Genomic DNA, 15,125 nt, shown 5'->3' with positions numbered 1-15,125 from the left:
GCACTTTAATCTAATGCCGAAATTAGCCCCAGTGTGATAAACTCCATATTCTGGATAACAGGGTTTGATTCCCTACTCAGCCGTGAAAACCCTTTGGGTGACCTTGGGCAGGGCACACTCTCTCAGCCTCAGGGGATGGCAATGGCCAACCCATTCTGAACAAATCTTGCCAAGAAAACCCCTGGATGGGTTCACTTTAGAGTGGCCATGACCTCTGAAGTCACCCCAAAACAACCCAGCTGTCTTTCAAGTTAAGCGGCTTATGGCTGTATTTGGTAACATTTCTTCTTGTTTTGTGGGTCTTTTGGGCTATGTGGCCATGTTCTAGAAGAGTTTCTTCCTGACGTTTCGCCAAACACTAACCCTCCTCTTTTGCAGACCCTCCCACCCTGAGGCCTGCCATTAGCAACAGAACAATCCACATGGAAATCACTCCTGTCTTTCTTCCAGGCCACACAATATATATATATATACCCAACTCCTTTCCAGGCAAGCATTCTCTGAGGATGCCAGATGCCACAGATGCTGGCGAAACGTCAGGAAGAAACTCTTCCAGAACATGGCCACAGAGCCCCCAAAACCCACAAAAAACTATGGATGCCGGCCATGAAAGCCCTTGACTTCACATTTCTTCCTGTCTTCAGATAGTATTTTAAAAGTGTCTTCTTCTTATTATTATTATACAGTCATTCCTCCACATTTGCAGCTTTGATTATTCACGGATTTGATTAGTACGTTCTCTCTAGGCATCTCTAGGTCCTCCAGAGCAACTCTCTGGTCAACTTTAACCTTCAGTCGCACTGAAACGCCTAGAGATTCCTAGAGAGAATAGTCTAGTAGGCCTTTGTAGCTCCTCCAGCGCAATCCTATGGTCAGTGTCTGGCAGACGTTGACCATAAAGTTTCATTGGAGGACCTAGAGATTCCTAGAGAGGCGTCCTCTCAGGTAAAAGCGTTGTGTGTTTGTTATTTGCATTTCTTCCACATTCACGGGGGTCCTGTGCCTCTAGCCCTAGCCAATGTCAGGGGACAAGTGTATTATTATTATTATTACTACTGTTTATTTATAAAGCGTGCTAAATTCACACAGTGCTGTACATAAGCAGTTATGTTAGACATAGAGACCTGCCAGAGGTGTACAATCTAAAGCAGTGGTCCCCAAACTGTGTCATTTTAAGTTTTGGACTTCAGTTCCCAGAAGCCTCAGCCACGTTGGCCAATACTCTGGGATTCTGGGAGTTGAAGTCCAAAAAAACCCCTTAAAGAGCACAGTTTGGGGACCAGTGGCCTAAATTAAACATTAATAAGGGCACATGTTAAAATACAGCCGTGAACCCAGGCCAAGTTAGCACAGGAGTCCGCGCATGCGCCGCGGGGAGCCCACAGAGTCAAGCATTCAGTCCACCGATAAACGAACGCATACGTCGCGCGGAATCCACACAAACCTAGGTCGAGCCAGTAGAGGTGCGCGCATGCGCCACGCAGAGCGCACAGACCTAGGTCAAGCCGGCAGAGTCTGGTGCGCATGCGCCGCGCGGAACCCACAAACCAAGGCCAAGCCAGTAAAGGCGTGCGCGCATGCGCCACGCGGAGGAGACCGACGCAGACCTAGCAGAGGCTTGCCGCGCATGCGCCGCGCTGAGCCCACAGAGTCAAGCCTTAAAAGTCGGCAGACGCATGCGCCGGATCCACACAGACCCAAGCCGAGCCAGGAGAGAGGCTTACGCGCATGCGCCACGGTCCAGGTAAGCCAGTAGAGGGCCTTGCGCATGTTCACATCCCTCGTCCCCTCTCCTCCTCTTTCCCAGGAAGCTCCTCCCCCTTTCTCAGCCAATAGGAAGGCGCGTTCTTTATTAACCCTTGGCGGAGCAGCGCTGAGGGTAAAACTGTGAGGAGGAGGAAGGACGACGGCGTCGAGTGGAGCGGACGGTGCCTCAGTCGCCGGGGAAAGGGGCCTGGCTTGGCTGGCTCTGGAAGGGGGCAGCGGCGGAGATGATGCCGGTGAGCGGAGGGCCTGAGGAGGAAGGGAGGGGGCATAGGGAGGCTGCGTCCACACGGGGGAGATAACCCGGTTTGGTTTCGCTTTTACACCTTATTTATATCCCGCTTTCCATCCCAAACCTTTGGACACGAAGGAAAAGAGCAACGCAGCCGAAGAGATACAGAGACGGGCATTGGCTGCGAATCCTGCTGCCTTTTGCTCTCCAGAAACAGAGACGGATAAGAATAGTGATCACGATAGAGCTCCTAGGGCCAGGAACCAAGGAGGGTCCGCCGAGCCCCTCTCCTCCCCTCTCCGGCCCCTTTCCCCTCCTCCTCTGTCGCGCCGTTTCCTTCCTCCCTTTCCTGGAGCCCTTTCCTGTGGCTGACAGCTGGATATTCATTCGCCTTTGGCTGGAAAAGGCAGGAAAAGCTTGCCTCTTCTCCCCTTCCTTTCTTTTTTGGGGGGAGGTTATACGCAGGTTAGCTGCTCTCTGCCTTTCCCCTCCAGCCTTCTCCACTCCCCCTCGAAAAGGTTGGTCAGCCACAGAGAGAGAGAGAGAGATTTAAGCTGCTCCTGTGAAAAACACACAAACCCCCTCTAATCCGTGATTATTTCCAACACTGGCTCCTTGGGAGCTTATTGGGGGGTTTGTGTCTTTGTGTGTTTGTTGTTGAAGGCCCATTCCTATCTCCACTGCTGCTGTCATCGCTATTATGACTGTGCTCTTGATTTCTTGTTCCAGGGGCCCTTATGGCAGGAGGGGCCTTCATTATAAGGAAAGGGTGAGGCATAGATGCCTTTGGACCTTGCGATCAGGTGGCCATACATGATTCAGTCCCCAGGATACGCACCAAAGAGACCTTGGAGATGCCTGGCAGGAGTAGGACCCGAGTGAGATGCTTGCAGCCTGCGATCCTTGCCTGCGAATAAAATGCAGGTTGCTGAATGCTTTGGCCCTGCATATTCTTCCTTAAGAATGAACCTCATTGGATACAGTTGGGTTTAAATCCGGTGAAACATGCAAGGATGGAGCTGCAGAGTTCCTTCTCTGCTTGCTACCACAGTTATTTATCTAAACGTAAGCTCATCTCACCTTAAAAGAATATGGCCTGGCTTCACTGCTTTGACGTTTCTTGCACTGGGCCAATGATTTATCTCAATAAACGATTGTTTTCTCTGAAAACATGTCCCTTCTTGGTGAGGATTCCTTCTAACGCAGAGGAAAATAATGTACTGCTTCATGTTTGTGTATTTATAATCAGTTCTTGAGAGTGATGAATTATTCATTTGTTTGGCTGAGAGAACTGCTCCTCTCCCCAAATCCTTCTCCAGTATTTGAAAGGAAGGGCTGGAAGAAGAAATGAAAACGTCCCAAATAATTTGACCTCTTAAAAAAGAAAAAGGAAGGGGATTCCCTGCAGTGCTTGATATTAAGGATGCAGGAGACACTCAACTATGAGTAAGGGAGGACACAGCAGGTATAATGTCACTCTTAAGAAAAACGCAGGAGTAGGATAAAGGTCTGTGTGTCCTGATTTAAGACAGCCTGAGAACTACAGAAAATGCCTGTTTTCAGCATAAATAGTAAGACAAATGGACCATCCTTTTAATTTTCAGGAAGTGATTTTTGTATTAGAACTGGCAAAAAGGAGATGCTACAATGAATGGAACTATAGAACCTGTTTATGACTTAAGCCTCTGAACTGGAAAACATTGGAATGCATGCTTGTAATCTTACTGTAGACTCAGTTTGTTAAGCACTTAAGAGTATCTCTGATAACTTCATTGGATCTATTAGTTTTCTGTGGTTTGTATTCCACAAAAATGTGTGGACATATTGGATTTATATCCTGCCTTTCTCCCCAAATAGGATTTCCATATCTAAGAATTTTAGCTATCGGAGCTTTAGCATATAAATGTAAGACACAACATATGTTTTTAAAAGGTAGCTGTAAGACCTCTGGCAAAGGCCTGAATCCTCTTGTTAATTCCAAGCAGAATAAACCCATTGCATTAATATGATTTACTTATGTTCACTTGCTATTTTACAGTTGATTAACTGGGTCTGCTCCTGTTGGGACTAGTCACCAGGGTTCAGACAACTGGGAGTATAGCTTGCATCTTCTGAGGGATGTATAGACTGTATTTGATTTTTAGGAATGGTCCTGACAAACTGATACGTTTGTTATTTTTTGTATTTAGTCATCATTTCCTTGTTGTATTAAAATATTTTTGTGCCATGTGAGACCTTATTCACATTTATGATTTTGGAGTGTTGCTTCAGTACCCTTTATTTTAAGAAAATGATATTCGACAAAGCTAATTTAAAATTGTACTTGTGGACATAGCTTGTTTAATATAAGCATTAAATTGTGAGAATGAGCATTGCTAGTCATAAAACAATGTCTTTTATTGTGTCACAATGCAGATAATTTTGCATAGAAAATCTGAAACTGTTGCAGTGCATCTCATGACCTTCAATGTTGTAATGCTTCAGCATGAGTGCGATATGTAAAAACTTCATCCAGTTGTTTGATGACCTAGCCTTGTGAATAAAGGACTGAGTACAAGCAGAGTTACTTTGATTTGACCACAGTAGTTTTGAGCCTTTGGCAACATTTCACAAACCACATAAAATAATTTAATTCATTTGAAGTCATTGTGACAAAGCTTCATTAAATACTTATGTTCTATAATAAAAAGGCTACTATCATCAGATATCAGTCTTGTTGTACTGCAATACCATAATACCTTCAGAGCATATAGCACCACATAGAAATTTGCAGTGCTATATGCTGCTTGGGAGGAAGGAAGCCTTTGTAGAACAACGCTTTACTCCAAATTCTCTGCCAGTAACCCACAGATTCATCTTCCAGCAATGGAGGAGGAAGCATCCTGTTGTGGGTTGCTCCTCCCATTTAGACCAGTTTTACTTTTCAATCAATGTTGGAGCTTCATTTACTTTTAATAATTACTTTACTACTCCCAGGCCTAATTCTTCCCAGCTCATTCCCCCACTTCAGTATTTTCCAGTCCCTTGCCACCCACATAGAATAGGATGAAGGAATAAAAATAGGCTGAGAAAACTACACTGTAATTTTTTGACAGTGCAAACTCCTACAGTAATTTGAATTGAAATGTATAGAATCATAGAGTTGGAAGAGACTGCAAGGGCCATCCGGTCCAACCCCCTGCCATGCAGGAGCTCTCAATCAAAGCATCCCTGGCAGATGACCATTCAGCCTCTGTTTAAAGATCTCCAAGAAAGGAGACTCCACCATTCTTCGAGGGAATGTGTTCCAGTGTTGAACAGCCCTTATTGTCAGGAAGTTCCTCCTAATATTTAGGTGGAATCTCTTTTCCTGTAGCTTCCATCCATTGTTCTGGGTCCTGTTCTCTGAAGCATCAGTGAACTCCCTCCTCAATATGACAACCCTTCAAATATTTAAATAGGGCTATCATATCACCTCTTAACCCCTCTCTTCTCCAGGCTTAACATACCCAGTTCCCTATGTCTCTTCTCATAAGGCATGGTTTCCAGACCCTACACCATTTTGGTGGCCCTCCTTTGGACATGCTCCAGTTTGTCAACATCCTTTTTGAATTGTGGTGCTCAGAACTGGACACAATATTCCATGTGTGGCCTGACCAAAGCAGAATAGTGTGTCACTATTACTTCCCTTGATCTAGACACTATACAGTCACCCCTCCTTTTTTGCGGGGGATCCAATCAGGACCTCCTCATGAAAATGAGGGGTTCCTCATTTCGCATATATTTAAGCCCCATTGGCTTGAATATAGGTGTGGGTGTGTGGGGGTGTACAGGTGCGTGCCCCATTCATTCTTCCTCCATTCATCCCTTACGCATAAACAAGGGACGGGAATCTGAAGACCATGAGAATGGAAGGAGGACTGTACTTCTATTGAGCCGGCCTAAAATCGCGTTGGCCTTTTTGGTTGCTGCGTCGCACTGTTGACCCATGTTCAACTTGTGGTCTACTTGGACTCCTAGATCCCTTTCACATGTAGTTTCATTCAGCCAGGTGTCATCCATCCTATATCTGTGCATTTCATTTTCCTGCCCTAAGTGCAAGTCTAAGCTTAAGTCTTCTGGGGTATTAGCTACTCCTCCTAATTTGGTGTCATCTGCAAATTTGATGAGTATGCCCCCAATTCTGTCATCCAAGTCATTGATAAAGATGTTGAATAGCACTGGGCCCAGGACAGAGCCCTGTGGGACCCCACTGGTCACTTCTCTCCAGGATGAAAAGAAGCCATTGTTGAGCACCCTTTGGGTTCGGCCAGTCAACCAATTACAAATCCCTGAAACAATTGCCTTCTCTAGCCGACATTTTACAAGTCTGTTTGCAGGATGACATGGGGAACCTTGTCAAAGGCTTTACTCAAATCAAGATATGCTATATCCACAGCATTCCCTTCATCTACCAAGCTGGTCATTTTATTAAAAAACAAAACAAAACAAATGTTCAAGTTAATCTGGCATGACATGTTTCTCTGAAACCCATGTTGACTTTTTGTGATTATGGCATTATCATAATGGAGATGATATCCATGGGAAGAGATCTGGAAGGGAAGAAAATACCATACTCTGTCCCATTTGTACCCCTCCTACTGAGTTTAGGCTGGGTAGGAAAGTATTTGAGGGAAGAAGGGGCATTTCTCTCTTGTTAGGCCTTGTTGTGTATTATTAGTAGGTTGTGTATTGGTGTATAATTGTTACAGTGCTATGTTTACCTTTTTGTATGATTTAAATTTTATGATGCAATCTTTCAAATATGTGGAAATATTGTTTTTGATTGTGCAGTTTTGGTGAAGTTGCTGTAGTGTGACCCATTTTGAGCCTTGGGATGAAAAAGTGGTGTATAAATAAACAGAAGGTTGGGGATGCATAACTCCTAAGTGTTGGATGTAGTTAAACTGTTAAACATATAATCTAACTTCTCTTCTATATCTCATTTATCCCCTAGAAACGCCCGTTCATTATTTAGCATTACAAGTCTGGGGAGGCCATATTGCTAAAGGCAGAGGAAGTAATGTATTACGCTATTCTGAAAGCATTACTACTGTAGTCTTTCTGTTGTGTTTAGCAAATCTTAGAACAGTGGACCCCAAACTGTGCTCTTTAAGGGATTTTGGACTTCAGCTCCCAGAATCCTAGACTATTGGCTGACATGGCTGAGGCGTCTGGAAGCTGAAGTCCGAAATCTCTTAAAGGGCACAATTTGAGGATTACAGTCATAGAGCTTTCAGAATACAACATGGCGACAGCTTCCTGAAATCATAGAATTTAATATGTGGTAGGTTTGAGGGTTATTGGTTTGTTTGTTTTTATAATTACATTGAAGTCTTACCAGAATCATATTTTGTAGATACTTGCTTTTGTGTTTTGTCTGGATCGTCAACATCTGGATTAGAAGACATGTTAACATCATTTCCTACTCTAGCGCCATTGAAAAAGATGAAATATAGATTGGCAGTACATAGATAAAGGGTGAGGTTAACACTACTAGTTCTGTGGGAGAAAAAAACAATTTTTTCTACAAACATTTGGGGAGTCCTGGGAGCTATAAAAACTCATCTGGGAGCTACACGTAGCCTGGGGCCCACACTCTCCCAATGCCTTTCGTAGGACCTCAGACAAGCAAGGTGCAGCTTGTAGGCTATGTACATGCCTTAGGGGCTGCAGTATGGCCCAATGAGTCAATAGTTTACCAGTCTTCCCCCAATTGTTCTGCCCCCACTAGAAATGACTTTGAGGTGCTTCTGGTTCTGGAAAAAAACCCTCCTTGGATTAAAATCACATGGAAGCCTTGTGACATTGTTCCCCAAGGTGGTGCAAGAAGAGGTTATGCTATGCCCAGTGCTGTGTATGTGCTGCGTTTGAACATAGGGAAAGTTGGCTGCCCCAGCTAGGTTGAAATAAGATGTTAGGCAAACAGCATTACTTAAAATTCTCTAGGACTACATGGTGCCACGATGTGTACAGTGTTATTAAATCAAAATAGAATTTTGTTACTGAGGGAGAAACAGGTCATAGTTTTCAATATGTGATCTCTATGCCGCTTTGCTTGTAAGAGTGATATTTGCTGAATATAAAAATACTGAATCTCATTGTTTTAGTTTTTCCAATACAACATGGTTTTCTAAATACTTTTCAAAAGTAATTGTAGGGGAGCATTCACACTACTGAAATAACCCAGTGTGAAATTGGGTTATTTCTGCGATGTTCAGACTGGCCCCAAATATACCTGGCACCGTTTGTGGGGAGGGAGGAGGCATAAAAATCTGTTAAACCCGATGCATTTGACACCAGGTCCCTTACCACATCTTTCTTAAAGTGCTAGAGCGATCTGGATCCTCAGTAGTGTGAATACACTACCAAAGTGATCTCAGTTCTCTACAGTGGGTGTTTAGTGTCAACGAGGACAAGGTTTAAATTGCCTTGGAGAGCTTTGGGGACTTAAAATGTAGTGAGAACATTGCTCTGGGATTGCATCACTGCGGAGATCCGGATCTCTGCAGGACAATAATGTAAGTATGAATGATTCTAGATAAAAAAGAAAAACTGCAATTCCTGTTTTTTCAAGCATTTGGTAAAAAATAGAAGCATGTACACATTTATACCAATGGAGTTTCTTCTTCAAGAAGAAGCACAAGAGAATCCTGGCTAACACTGAACCCTCCTGTTCTCATGGCACATTCTCTCCATCACAGTACTTCAGATTGCCAAGCACTTGCATAGACTGCAAAGTTTTTAAGGAGAGGTGCATCCATAGAGGTGATCCTGCCTATGTAGTTATAGGTCTCCATTACAGCTGTGCTCCCCAGTCTATCAACACAGTTGGTTGAAATGAGAAAGGGGAAAGGAGAAGGAGAATGGAAAGGAAGTGGGTGGGGAGCCATGGAATTAAATGGGTGGGGAATTATGTGCTTGCTTAGCCACCAAGGAGTCATGGTCTATACAGAATGTCAGGCCTTTTAAACCTGAAAGGTTGGTATTCCTCTTCCTGTCCTGAGGGTGTTTCTGCAAGTTGTGAGACTCCCTTCAATTCTCATCTATTGATTTTATTCAGGTGTTTATTTTATAATATTGTATATTACTATTTCGGATGAGGTGCAATTTTTCTAAACACTTGCCTTCCCCATGGCTGTTCAGAAGTAAATGCCAGTGAATCCTTTGTAATCTTTCGTTATTTTTTTAGCCAGTGATGACACTTGCATAGTTAAGTGGATTTTCCTCCTTTCCTCTCCATCAGCTTTAGAATAGGCATGAGGAAGGCAAGGGTTTACTTAAATTACTCTTTGGGCATGAAACAAATAGTTTCAAATCACCAAGCACTCTTGGCTTTTCTTCCAGAACATGGCCACATAGCCCAGAAAATCCACAAAAAACTACTCATGGCTTATTCCTTCCCTCTTAGTTTTTCTCTGTCTTCCTCTCCAATTGTATTTTTCACCCACCTAGTTCTTCAGTGGGTCATACCATTCAAGCAGATTGATGAAGGTGGAAATTAGGCCCGGAATATGCAGATAGTTAAATTCTCACCTTCCCAACTCTCCTTATGTCTTTCATTAAAAATATACTGACAGGTTCCATTGAATTAATGAGAAAAATATGGGCTGCATCGCTGATCTCAGATCATGTTTCTTGATATTGTGTGAGGGAGCAGAGATTTCAGTTGTGCAAGGCGTGATGAGTCTGTGATTCACTTGTGGAGAAAAACATTCTGCATTTTTAATTAAGAATTCTTGATTCACTGCCTGATCTTTGTAGCTCAATTCTATTTTAATGTTCACTTTTGTATATTTTAATTGTGTTCCTCTAAACTGTGAGACACTTTGAGTCATAACTTTTTTTTTGGGGGGGAGTGGGATATAAATAAATATAATAATAATAATGATATCAATAATAGCCACTTACTGTTGCAATGATCAGCGTCCACTGTTGAAATTAACACATCATTCTTCACTGCACTTTAACATTACTTCTCATTAACCTTTAATAAGCAAGACATCTGAAGGCAAGTGGACAATGTATATGTTGACAGGGGATGTTGGGGAGGAGGAGAACATGTTGAAGATGAGATCCCCTACTTTAGGATAGCTTTCCCAACCTGATAGTTTCTAAATGGGTTGAAATCACACTATTCCTGAGTAATGCTTACATTAGGGGCTGTGTAGTCCATCTGAGTGGGGAAATTCCAGGTTGGGGGATAGCATCTGTAAAAAAGAGAAGATCACTTTTGATGGTATCAGCAGAATCGTGATAAGAAACTGGTATGGAGATGGCAGAGACCTCCCAGTGCTACTCTGTGATAACCTTACTGCAGATAGAAGTGGAGTCAATGTAAGTAGTGTTGCCAGACTGAAAATTGGAGATGGCTCCTGTATCTTTAATGTTTGTGTAAAGGGAAAAAAAAATAATCAGGTCCTGCTTGTCATATGTAACCAGGTAACAAGCAACTCCTGCTTAAATTCTTCCTTCTGCACAAATGTTAAAATTACAGGAGCTGTCTCCAATTATTTTCTGGCAATCCTAGTTTTAATACAGTGCCTTCTGTATCTAACCAACTGTGTCCATTTAGGAGGCAGCCACTAAGAAAAAGTCAGTGGAATTGAAAAGTACAGTATTGCATTCTGTTCCTCTGTCTTCCAAAGCAAGTAATCAGTCAGGATGATCAAGGCTGCTTCCTTGATCTGTCCAGGATGAATGCACTGTGCTGTGTGTACAGATTAAATAATATGTTCCAGACAATAAGTTTAAAAGTGCTGTAGCCTAATTCTATAAATCTAATTTCAGAAAAATAGTTTTCTAGCATTCTAAAGAAAAGAAAATAATTGCTGAGGCGTTTCCTGTGTTGGTGAGGGAGTTCTAGGGGCTGCCTGAAGAAACATCTTATTGAACATTTAGATATGTCAGATTTGTAAAGGTTCTTAGTTGTCTTTAAAAGAAACAATCCTCTTCAAGAATATAAATATAAAGCAAGAGATGTTGATTTATTAGGTCAGCAGTACTTACACAGAGCTTTAAAAAATTTGGTTAATTTGTTAGGTCTTTCCCTATGTAGGGCTGAATTCCATATATTTCCTGATTTAGTTCTGAAATTAATCCTTCACTTTAACAAATTAAATATTTTAGATTTGTAGTTTTTAGGGGGTGTGATGGTTCTCTTGCTGGTTGAGTGAAAGACAGGAGGGTCCCTGGAGAAGAAGGATTTACATTGGAGGAAATGAATGACATAAGTTTGTCTTTCCTCAGTTTCCCCTTGTGGTCTTTGTTCTTCCTACACACTCCCTACACACTCTCTTGGCCATTGATCTTGTTTTTACTAAGAGCTGTTTTTTTTTCTGTGTTGTTGTTACTGAATTTATTTTCTCTGATCATCTTGTCTCTTTCCCACTTGCTTATAATCCCCCTTCCAGATGCCCTGTTCTTTCATGTTTTTGACAGACTTTTCCTTCTGTTACTGTTGAGGCCTTTTCTCATTCAATTTTTTTGGACTGAGCTATTTCTTTTATTCAACTCTTGATCATTTTGCTACTTTGTTGACACTGGTTTGCCAGCCAACTCCCAGCCCCGCTTACTCCTTTTTTGGGTGACTCATGCAGCTCAAAGTATTTTGATGAAGAGGACTATGTTCATTACAGATTCACCCTTTCTCTTCTGTTGCTCCACTGACCAACCAGTAGAATCACTGTTTCATGCTAATGAACATACCTGTCTCTTTTTTTACCTTTAGTTGTCTTTTAAAGCCTGCTGCACTGTAGCCTGTCTGTTCACTTTCTGCTAATGACTTTGCTAATTATTTTTAATACTAAAATTCAAATAATCTGTTGTGATACTGCTGTTTTCTCCTGCTGGTCTCTTGATCTTCTTATTTGATTCTCAGTCACTGTTGGCCCTGGTATTGTCCCTTTCCATCTCCGTATTATTTGTCCCATTCTACTGGGTCACTTCCTTCCTCATTTAAACAAGCCACTGTCTCTTTGATACTCAAAAAGCCTTTCCCTGATCCCGCTTCCTTTTTTAATCACTGCCCTGTTTCTTTGTTGCTCTTGCCTTCAAAAACCTTAGAATGTGCTCCCAATCATGTTTTGTACCTCTGTACTGGATCCATGATTTTGCACTCATGGAGATGACCTTCTTGCCAAGTCAAAATGCATATATAGGTCTTCTGTTCTTTTTCTTACAATCATTCTGCACTTCGTGACATGGTTGATCATGCTTTTCTAGTGGATTCCCATTGTGACTTGGGTTTACCAATTCTGTCCTTGGCTAATTGTGTCATCTTTCAGGCTGCACATTTGCTCTGCAGGTCAATGCTATTATCTTCTTTTCCCCTTTGGATTGTGGTTGAACAGGGTTCTGATTTGGGCCCTGTGTTGTTTTCTTTTTCTGTGTTGTCCCTTGGTTGTTGTTGCTTTTTAAAATAATTTATGGCCTTCAGAATCAGCTTTATGCTGATGATATGCAGCTGTATCTTCCTGCCCCATAATTTAGTTCTCATGTTCAACATTATATTACTGTATATATTTCTCTCAGCTATTTCAGCATGGATGCTTCATCATTTTCTGAAAGTTAATGTGGCGAAGGCAGAATTGCTTATTCTCCTCCAAAGCCGCCTTCCCAATATACATTTTCTATTACTGTTAATAATGTTCTTCATTCTGTGGAAGAAGCACAAAGTCTTTTTTTTACTCTTCTTTGTCTTTCATTTTTCACACTGAGGCTATAGCTACAGTAAGTTATGTTGCTTTTCTTTTTATAATAATGTCAGATCCCTTTAGCTGTCTGTTTCCTTTGCAAATACCTTACTTCATGATTTAGTAATTTCTTATCTTGATTACTATAAGTTTCTTTTGACTGGTCTTTCATTTATTCATCTTAGTCCCCTAATTTTTGCCCAGCATTTTGTTGCTAAAGTTACCTTTTTTGACCCATTGTTTTCATCATGCCAGTTTTGATGTTCCTCTATTGGCTGCCCATTTTATAAAATGTAGCAGAAATTTCTTGTCCTACATAGTTTAGTTCCAACCATATTTCAGCTCTCATTTCTCATTATTGACCTGCTCAATCTTTGTTCCTTGAATGACATGACCCAGAGTTTGTTTGCTTCTTAAGTTGTTTTGGCCTCTCTCTCTTGCTGTTTCATACTTTTAAGAATCATAGAATTATCTCAAATATCAAAGGGTTGCTTCTTCAATTATTGTTTGTTAACATCCCAGAAACATTTGTTTTTGTTTTCTAAAGCCATTACAACTTTGGTTTAATTTCACTGTAAAATTGTATACGTGCAGAATATATGTACCCTAACTATTTGCCTCTTGTATTTCTATTAGTCCTTTCGTTCCCCCATATTTTCGATCATACAATAATGAATGTAGAGATGGCTAAGTGAAAGGTTTTTCTTCATGCCACACACCTTTCCTTCTGTCTTGGCTTCACTCTTCCTTCCCACTGCTTGTCTCAGTGAGTCACACATTTAGTAAGTTTTGGGAAGGTTTTGGGTTATTTGGAGCCAAAAGCTTGAACCAGCTACATTCATGCCCCTTCTGCCTTTGAATTTAATGAGACTTAAACCTAGGTAAGCAAGTTTTTCTTAGGTGAGGAGGTGTTTGTTGTTGTGTGCCTTCACGTCATTTCTGACTTAAGGCGACCCTAAGATGAACCTATCATGGGATTTTCATGGCAAAATTTGTTCAACTGAGGTTTGCCGTTGCCTTCATCTGAAGTTGAGGGTTTGTGACTTGCCCAAGGTCATCCAATGGGTTTCATGACAGATCTGGGAATCAAACCTTTTTCTCCAGAGTCATAGTCCCAACTCTCAAACTATTAACCCACACTGGAGGGGTACACAGAAGCTATTAGAGCGTGGCTGCAGATAACTGCTAAGGCCAAGCTATCAGTGTCAGTGTTCTAGGCTCCTTCAGCATTCATGTATACATCAGTTATTGGGTTCCTTTGAGTCATTTCTTAACTTTTACTTTAAGCAATTTACATGGGTCATTTAACATAAAAACAACTGACAAAATGAATTGGTGAATATATTAATTTCATTATCCTTATAGTACACGATTTAATAAGAGATTTAAATAAATGTTGGATCCTGGACTTGTTTTATAGCAGATCTTTCAAATGCTATATTTCATGGATTGAACTTTGAATATCTGGCTCCTGCATGCAATATGTGGTGTACAACTGATCTTTGCAAATCATGTGACCAAACCAAAATCACTTCTTTATTATGAGTGGGGATTAGGCAGTGATTCAGCTGTCCAAAAAAATAAATGTTTTGCATACACGCAGTGGTATTCAAAATATTGCTGATAAAGAAGTCACTGATTGTTCTTTGTATCAGTTACGTAATACTGCCATTGCAGTGAATCATTTCTTGTAAGTGTTCAATACCACTCCTTTGTAACCTTCAACAAAAAAGGAGATTGAAAGGTGAAAGAACAGAATACAATAAAGTATACAATAAGAATACAGTAAAGATGTAAAGAAGAGAGATGTTTATCAGTGTCAAAATGTAATTGACAGATAGTAAGATGAGATATTATGTTTAAGGACACCTTTTTTGCAACCTAACAGATTCTCATCATCCACAGATAACATTTGTATGAGCTTGCAATCTTCCTGGAAACAGATTTAGATTGAGAGAAGGTAGCTTTCAAACAACAATAAGGAGAGAAGAGCAGCCTGGCACAGCTCCATCATGCCTTGGCCCAGTGGTGGGCAAGAAGCCCTCTCTCCATTCAAACTGCCATGACTCTGGCCTCTGAGGGAGAGAAGAGAAGCTAGACACAGCTTCAATATGCCTTGGCCCAGCAGCTGGTAAGAGGCCCTCCTTTCATGTTCCAACTGCCATTGTTCTGGCCTCTGAGGGAGAGAAGAGCAGCCAGCATCTGCGGGACTTAATCCCCTCCCTCACTGCCATTCCCTTTTCCCTGTATGTCTTCTCTTATTTAGGTTGTAAGTCTGAGGGCAAGGAATTGTCAAATTAACTATTAGTAAGCTGCCTTTAGCTAAAGTTTGGGGTATAAATACTCTATAAATAATAAAAAGAGCTCTTTTGAAAATGCCCATTACAAAGCAAGCTCCAGGAATCAACACTGACAGC

At 41.5% G+C, this 15,125-nt stretch overlaps 1 protein-coding gene across 6 annotated transcripts in view; it reads left to right on the top strand.

Annotated features, from left to right (window-relative positions):
- Positions 1–1,910: 1,910 nt before the first annotated feature.
- PPP1R13B (protein phosphatase 1 regulatory subunit 13B) overlaps positions 1,911–15,125 on the top strand; it is a 97,072-nt gene continuing 83,857 nt past the window's right edge. For all 6 annotated transcript variants that reach the window (XM_089522630.1, XM_089522631.1, XM_089522629.1 and 3 more), the window contains exon 1: positions 1,911–2,000. In XM_089522630.1, the coding sequence (XP_089378756.1) occupies positions 1,992–2,000 (9 nt within the window). In that variant the 5' untranslated portion in view covers positions 1,911–1,991. The remainder of the gene's footprint in view (positions 2,001–15,125) is intronic.

This window comes from Sceloporus occidentalis, unplaced genomic scaffold, assembly GCF_023333645.1.
Source record: "Sceloporus occidentalis isolate IW3139 unplaced genomic scaffold, rSceOcc1.0.p SCAF_4, whole genome shotgun sequence".
Taxonomy (NCBI): Eukaryota; Metazoa; Chordata; class Lepidosauria; order Squamata; family Phrynosomatidae; genus Sceloporus; species Sceloporus occidentalis.
This window is presented reverse-complemented; position numbering and strand designations above follow the sequence as displayed.